This window comes from Nothobranchius furzeri, chromosome 13 (assembly GCF_043380555.1).
Source record: "Nothobranchius furzeri strain GRZ-AD chromosome 13, NfurGRZ-RIMD1, whole genome shotgun sequence".
NCBI lineage: Eukaryota > Metazoa > Chordata > Actinopteri > Cyprinodontiformes > Nothobranchiidae > Nothobranchius > Nothobranchius furzeri.
In genome coordinates, this window is record NC_091753.1 from 63,849,174 (window position 1) to 63,857,543 (window position 8,370).

The window sequence follows — 8,370 nt, forward strand, 5'->3', positions numbered from 1 at the left end:
GTCCATCCTCTCTTGAAGAAACTGGTTTCGGAGCCAAAGCCATGCGTTGAGGTGAGTTGGCATATCTAGCCAGAACCTTTTTGCCTTACACACCAACTCAGGCTGTCACTTGAGTGGTGAGCCCATGGGAAGGGGGACCCCATCTCCTCTTCAGGCTCTGCCCAGCTGGGCTCCGTGGGTGACAGCTTAGTGACCAAGTGCTCATCAACATGCCACAACCCCAGGCCTGGCTCTAGAGAGAGGCGCCATGACCCGGATCCAGGCAAGGGATCTCTCGCACACATTTGCTATGGGTGACCCTACCAGGCATAAAGCCTTAGACAACTTAGCTCCAGGATCATTGGGATACCTCACAACAGAAAGATGGCAGCCCAGGGAGGACACAAGTAAAGAAATAGGCACTTAAAAAGCTGTTCAGAAGAAGTGCTATTTCCAATTGTTTAATGTGCACTTGAATGCATCACAGTTACTATATCATACACTTTGACCCTGATGTACACAGGCAGAAAAATCAAATCTATGCAAAAGAGAAATTATTCTGCATGTGGTTCAAGAGGCACACACAGTATTTGTTTTACTGTTTAGTTTGTGAGGGCAGCATAGCATGTTGCTGCAGTCCTTATTTCTTTACACTGTGTTGTTGTGCATCACAGTAATTTGAGACTGTTCAGGTGTAGATGGCTCTAAAAGAGAACTGCAATATGCAGGATCCAAGCCAAATGTTCTTTATTTATGGTTGTCATAGTGAGAATTGAAAAAGTGAGAATGGAGAATCAAGAATGGGTCTTCAAAATACCCTTTTATAAGTTGCAGCTGTTATTTTGTTGAACCTGTGCAGCTATAGTATTCAAATTCTTTTATATTTGTTCAACTAGCATAAAAGGGACTTGATAAGGAAAGTGAATAGTTCTGTGCTGATGTAAAGTGGATGGACAGGTTTGAGTGAGATTGGTATAATGTTGAAGACAAGTACCTAGAAAATAAGGGATTAGCAACTGAGTTGACTCCTGTCTACGGACTTCAGTGAACCACAGCTGCTACAGAAGTGGACCACATTTTTTGACAAGGTTAAAAGCAGAACTTGTTACTCAGAATTACTGAACATTGCATTGTCTTTTTGAGCAATATCATTACAAACTGTGCTTTAAGTGCGCCGGTCCTCACAGGTATGCAGTACCACCACTTCTAATTTTATCCTCTCAGCCTGTCGGAACTCTTAGTCCCTGCATGACTGGTGCCAGAGCTTGGTCCGTACGACAGGCGGTGAATCAGACTCATTCCTAGTGAGAGTTGGACTCTTCCAAGGCTGCCCTTTGTAGCCGATTCTGCGCATAACTTTTATGGACAGGATTTCTAGGTGCCAGCAAGGTGTTGAGGAGATCTGTTTTGGTGGCCTGAGGATGGGGATTCTGCTTTTTGTAGATTTGCATCATAAATGATGCTACTCTTTCTATATATTAGTAAATACTACTGTTGATTTTACACTTGTTTTGTTCGGTATAATTTTCCAGTATTGTTTTACAATTTGCACCAAAGGGAGTGGCACTCCAATTACGCTGTATCTTTTACGACAATAAACCACCAACGCTAACCCGCTAGGTGCAACACCTGAGCCTGCCTGTAGGGGTCATCTCTGGATCCACGTCTTTTATCCTCCTCTCCTTGGGCTGGATCAGGCTCGAAGCTTCTGAGAGGCCATCCAGCAGTGGATCCTCCAGTGGGAGCTGGGCCTCCAGAAGCACCCGCCAGTCATCCATGAAGCCATCTGTTGTTTAAAACCTTGAAACAAATAAAACACCATTAAAATTCCACCACCAGGGATTGTACATTCCAACACGGTCTGTTAAAAAATCCCGGACGAGCCCCTATTTATGTTACGTCCCCGACATGAGATGGTAAAGTGTGAAGGATGGGGATAACATAAAAACCGGACAGTGGATATTAAAAGTGTTTGCTCATTTTTAGAACCTTTTTATAACAATAAAACACTTTTAATATCCACTGTCCGGTTTTTATGTTATCCCCATCCTTTACATTTTACCATCTCATGTCGGGGACGTAACAATGCTAAAGTTTTAACTTAGCACCAAACCGAAACACAACACTGGTTGGGTCTGATGAGGTTCTAATGGAGCGTGGGTAGACCAACATGAAGAGCAAAATCATCTTGCTTTTGCTGCGGTCTGTCTAGATTTCTAGGCTAACTTGCCTGTTCATGAAACTCAATAGCAGGTTATGAGTCTTTGTTACCATGGTGATTGCTTTAACAGATCCTTGTTCACAATTCAGAAAATTCAGACAATTAATACAACATAGCTGGCTTCAACAAAATTTTGTTATCATATGAAACATCTTTAAGTGATGTTTAATCAAGTTTCCACTCAAAAAAATTCTATTTGACTTCATCTGATTCAGGGCTAAAGGGTTGTGTGCTGAGAATGTGATAAACTATAGGTTTGTGCTAGCCTGGCCTGCCAGAATCGTCCTCTGTTTCATTCTGCACAGAGAGAGTTTGGTAACTCACAGGCAGAGAGGCTCATGAGAGGCGGGACTAGCCAGCTCAAAAATAACCAATCAGAAAAAAGACGGAAATGCAGACTGTACCCCGCGATGCTGTAGTTTTTTAGCTGTAGTCAAAAATGGCGTCTGGCAACGGCGCGAACATCTGCCTTTAGAAGAAAGGCTTTTAGCGCTTGTCCAAGTCATTTAGACCAGAGGAAAGAGCTGCAGCGAACTTCGCTTCTGTCGCCATGTTTATGACAAACTCGGCGTTGTGGTGTGTGATGTACGCTGCTCAGCGCTGATTGGCTCGGTTAGAATCCTCAGGGGTGGAGTTATTTGAATAGGAGAGTTCCCAGACCCTTTCTCTGTGCAGAAACAGAGCAGGAGTCTGGCGGGCCAGGCTAGGCTTGTGTAGGTCCATGTGTAAATCACCGCTACATGACAGAATTCAAAGCGGTTTTGTCTGCATAGACAAGACTGAATGGTGTAAAAAATAAATATTATGTACGTATTTTCAAAACCCTGTTCATAACTGAACAGGAAGGGAGAAAAATCAATGTACCTATCAGATAGATTGTTTTATAGGACACTCACCAGCAGGTGTTGCCACCAACCTATAGAAAATGTCAATCTAGAACAGCGGTTCCCAACCTGGAATTCGCGACAACCCCCCCCCCCCCCCCCCCCCCCCCAAAAAAAAAGGGATTCCCACAAGATTACAGGAGTCTCTAAAGTTTAGTCTGAGCTGAAGTTGTGAGGTTACCGGGATTATATTTGTAAAAACTACATTTAATTGTAAAATTCCAATAATACACCCAGTAGTACAATCAGAACGTTGTATAAGAGTTATAATTCTGTATGTTCAAAGTTGGTAAGTAATCCATTTTATTGTGTGAATGTGGGTAGGAGATGGGTGTGTGTGTGTTCTTGTAATTCCTGCATACTGAGGACCATTTTCACTAATTTCCCCACACAGTGAGAACATTTTTGTGGTACTCACTTTTTTAGAAGCTCACCAGTTAGTTTTAGTGGTATGGTGTGAATGAAGTTTTAGTTAAGGTTAGGTATCGGAATAAAACAGCACTGGTTAGGGTTAGGGTATGGGTTAGGTATAGTGCAGTCACAAACATGAATGGAAGTCAATGGAGGATCCTCACTAAGACAGAAAGACAGACATGTGTGTGTGTGTGTGTGTGTGTGTGTGTGTGTGTGTCCTCGCTTGACTTGGGCACAGACAAGGGGTCTTTAAGGAAAGAAGGTTGGGAACTGCTGACCTAAGACAACTACTAAATATGACAAACACTGGTCTAATTTGGCAAATGACATCATCATTAGTTGCATAGACCTGTCTATTATTATAGTACTTAGTCTTGATTGTTCTTGAGTGTCCATAGTTAAGTCACGATTAATCACAAATTAATCCCAGAGGGTTTCAAATCTTCCTAATGTACCTGAACAGGGTGTGTTCAATATTTATCATATTGACTGATTAGAAACGTTATTCAGATGTGCCTCTCAAGGACATGAATCAGACCTGACTTGTCTTGTACAACACAACAGACCATCCCACTGACTTTTCCTCTCTGCTGACTGGGTTTGATGCACAATGGAGTTTATTTTAATCTGACACGTTCAACACAGAGTAAGTATGCCAGCACTAATGGTAACAGCAGGGAAATGCAGGGAGAAGTCAACACCTTGTTGAGGCTGTGAGAAGGACTTCTGTCCCCATTTTAGTCTCATCATTAACTTCCTCCTGTAGAGGTCACAAGTAAAGGTCACATTAAACATATATGGCGCTGCCTGAGGTAGGAAAGCGCCTCCATACAGGGCTTTAATTTTAGATGGGTCACAGTAAAAGCAATATCTGGCCAGCCACAGCCTTACAGACTTTATTTACGAGAAGAACTGCTTTTTGCATACAAATAAGATCGTATCCAACAAAACCAGGCTGAGAGCTCCAACTCACTTAAGAGCTGCTGAGTTAAACCTGGAATGGAAGTGACTCGGTTGATGGACCAGTTAGGTAAGCGTAAGAACTCGGCAACGCAAAACTACTAAAACAGCACCAGTGAAGGGGTAGATCATTTTAATGTTAAAAAATAACACGAAATAAAGAATAAATCACGAGTGTACATGTTGGTTAAAGGCTTGTTTAGCTGACTTTTTTAACGCACACGTCATATTTCAGAGTGATGGCATATAAAATATTTACAAAACAACTTTTTCCGACTTGGCAGTCAACTTCAGAGCATAATTCTCTCAATGGTAGCAGCACAAAACAAATGAATCATCAGTATAACAGCTTTAAGTCAAGTTCTGTAACATTAACTAGGTAACTTTGCTGCGGCTTGTGTGTTATCTTCACAATAACAAGAATGATTCTGGTGTCAGATAAAATCCAGTCAAACCTTTCTTACGGAGTAAAATGTAACACACTGTCCGCAGCCGAAGAGTTTCATGTAATGCCCGAGGACTTCCTGTGTAGTTCTACCTCTCTGTGCTTCGTGTTCCCCGACTCGTGTCTTGCGAGTGATACTTCCCCGTCCTCTTTCTTCTTCCAGAATCCATCAAATGAAAAGTAGTACAACAGTGGATCCACACAGCAGTTCACACTAGCCAGGCAGCTTAACAGAGGTCTCAGGTGATCAAAAATAACAATTAGGGACACGGGCAAGAAGAAGACGATGAACATCATCAAGTTCATGGCAAAAATCAGCATGACATTCATTTTGTTGTTGACCTTGGCAGACTCGTTCAAACGCCTGTTGAGCGTCCAGGACACCATCACTGTGGACACGATGTTGACCACCAGCAAGGTGAGCAGCAACACAAGCTGAAAATAACCAGTTGCCATTTTCAGTTTGTCATATTTCAGAGTGCTGTTTTTAGAGTTGAGCAGCGTCTTCGGAGTTTCAAATTCATCACAGTTTGTTTCATTTATGTCTCTGAAGTATCCCACGCTCTCGGGGACATTCACCATCAACACAACCAGCCAAACAATTACAACTCCTCTCACAGCTTTGGACGTGGTTCGAAGATGTCGTGACCTCAGAGGATAAACCACAGCCAGCAGCCGGTCCACGCTGATGAAGGTGATGAAGATGGAGCTTGTGCGGATGTTGTTGCGGAAAAGCATCGTGAAGCAGATGCATGCCATGCTGCCGAGAAGCCAGGCTCCTTTAACGTAATAGTAGACCCTCATGGACAGGGAAATGATGAGTAATAGGTCTGAAATCACCAGGTTGACCATGAAGACAGCAATGGGAGATGTGCAGCCATAGTTACGAAGCAGAATCCATAGAGACACGACGTTGAGTGGCAGACCAAGAATGATAATAGATCCATAAATTAGAGCGTAGACCAGGTTCATCATGCCTTGCTCTGTTCTATTTGCTCTTGAGTTTATGTTTAGCAGGTGTTGTGAGTGGAAAGCAGAAGTGGCACGGTCTCTGCTTCATCAGCGCGCAGTAGGAAGTTCATAAACAGGAAGCCGCTGTTGGTAAGAGGAAGGCTTTGAACGTTACAGAGCGTGGGTGAAACAGAGACTGTGTGGGAGTCTCCAGTCACGGAAGGTTTTGTTGGTTGCTTTTTACTATTTTCAGATAGTACTGTATCCTCTTCTGTCTCTCTGAATGATTACTTCAGCTGCTATTGATTCTCTCTGGTATCTGAATCTTTATCTTTGGGGGCCTCATGCAACCTTAAAATGCTCTGAAGGTTTCAGTCACTGACATTCTGTTGTACTCTTACACACTTTTGGTGTTAGATTGGAGGTGAAGCCCACTGGTTAATCATAATAATTAATAAAGCACATATCTACTGAAAACAAAAACAAAGTATTTTTTATAGCAGAAAGTTTGCTGCAACTTTTTCAAGATACAAAACACTTAAAGGGTCTCATTCTTAATAAACAAGAAACATCAAATTCTCTGCATCTGATCAATCAGCGGTGATGTCCTGAGAAGAGATTTCAGTCTGGACAAGAGCTGCATCTTGTTTACGCTTTCTTTGATCGTGTTTGCTGTAATTAGTCAGGTTTTATGAATGATGCTTTCTGAGGAAAGTCGAAGAAGATTTGTGGATCAGTTTCGCAGGAAATTAAGTTCAAAGAAATAAAAAGGTTGTTAAAAGACAAATAGTTTTTACTGTACCGATCATTTACAACATTAAAAAGATTTGTGGGTTTAACCACATGCTTTGTTTGATGATCAGCACATAATAGTAGGACAAAACTCTATCATTTCGTATTTGCAGCTAATGGCCAGACAGAACCATGATGGCCCACGGACTGCATTTTGGACACTCCTGAGCTAAAACCCTCACAGGTTTCAGCTTTTATTTTATTGTGATGAATCACTGGAGCAACGTTGCAAACTAACACCTCAGCAACAAACGTTTGGCAGTCTTAACTTCCCATCAACGTTAGCGTCTGCTCCCTCAGACTCAGCGCTATCCCGATCGCTCCTTCCAGACTGTTGCACCCCGACTCTGGAATGATCTTCCTTTATCCTTACGTAGGATCGACAGTCTGGACACTAACAGCTAAAGACCCTTTTATTTAAAGCTGCTTTTAACTAAACCTTTTATTTTCTTACTTTTAGCTCAAAATTTTAATCTTTCATCTGTTTACGAAAATTTATAATTTTATGACTTTATTTTTTCTGATAGTAATCTAATTCTGTTTTGAGATCCTTATGATTTTAAGACTTTGTTTTATTTTCTTTTGATCTATGTGAAGCACTTTGTGATTCTATGTCTGTGATAAGTGCTGTAGAAATAAAATGTACTTACTAAACAAGCTCGACCGGTCATACAGGGACCTAACAGCCCGAATCAAAGGAACTGGTACCCCATTTTCCCAGATTAGTCCCCCCACCCCCACCCCCACTGTTTTATTTTTTACACTTTATTTTTAAAATCTACTTACTATGGTGTTAATTGAGTGCTGTCACGCGGTGAAACCATCAGTGAATGAAGAACTATGATGCGGTGTATTTCCTGGAGGGAGTGACACCGCTGTCTTCCCCAGTCAACTCTGGGGAAAAGGTTCCCCTGTGCCTGTTTAAAATCTGCAGTTTCACGTTCTCATGTTGAATTTAAATCATTCAGTAAATCTAGATGTATTTGTATAGAACCTTCTACTACTTTCACGGATACCCAAGGTGCTGAACAAATATAATGAAAAGAGAGAAAAGCCATCGTAAAACATGGGCGGCTGTGCTAAATTTTACTGTTGTGTGTTTTTGCTGCTCTCTTGCACCGGAAACCTCTAGAATTTTCTGCTGATACTGTTCTTTATAAATAAAGCTGCCTGACATATGTTAGGGAGAAGCATCCTGCTTAGTACATTAAATATCTGGGATTACTCCCTAGTCATCTATGCACATTTCTATGACTGATAAAAAAAAACTATAATCCACTGGCAGAACCATTAATAAGGTAATAATGGAACTTATTCTTGATATTAGAAAAGTTCACTTTGTCTTCAAGAATTAAACAATGGGCATCTGATTTGAAGGTCATAAATTGGCTTGCCATAACTCTGAGACAGGCTTTTTACAGTGCTTTTGTTGTAGCCACAGGAAGGGGAGTTATCTTTAGCCATGTGAGTTTCATTATGGTTTGTGGTTTTGAGGTGCAACTCAAACATCCAATTTATTATGTTTATGTTTATTTATTTAGCAGACACGTTTATCCAAAGCGACTTACAATTTATAACCTATAGGTCATAAATAATGTGATCTGTGGGGAAAGCGGAGTACCCGGAGGAAACCCACGGATGCATGGGGAGAACACGCAACTCCACGCAGAAAGGCCGCAGCCGAGTTTCAAACCTGCAACCTTCCTGCTGCAAGGCAACAGTGC

General features: G+C 41.7%; 1 protein-coding gene across 3 annotated transcripts; it reads right to left on the bottom strand.

Moving 5' to 3' along the window:
* Positions 1-1,641: 1,641 nt before the first annotated feature.
* Positions 1,642-6,004, bottom strand: lpar5b (lysophosphatidic acid receptor 5b). Of its 3 annotated transcripts, none has more exons than XM_015975543.3 (2): positions 4,997-6,000; positions 1,642-1,779 (listed from the first exon to the last, which is right to left on the bottom strand). In XM_015975543.3, exons 1-2 carry the CDS (start codon positions 5,876-5,878, stop codon positions 1,750-1,752), a joined length of 912 nt encoding a protein of 303 aa, XP_015831029.3. In that variant the 5' UTR covers positions 5,879-6,000; the 3' UTR covers positions 1,642-1,749. The 3 variants fall into 3 exon arrangements, with proteins under 3 accessions (XP_015831029.3, XP_054589773.2, XP_054589774.2); XM_054733798.2 differs by having other exon boundaries at positions 1,650-1,779; positions 4,914-6,004; XM_054733799.2 differs by having other exon boundaries at positions 1,651-1,779; positions 4,923-6,004.
* Positions 6,005-8,370: the final 2,366 nt, after the last annotated feature.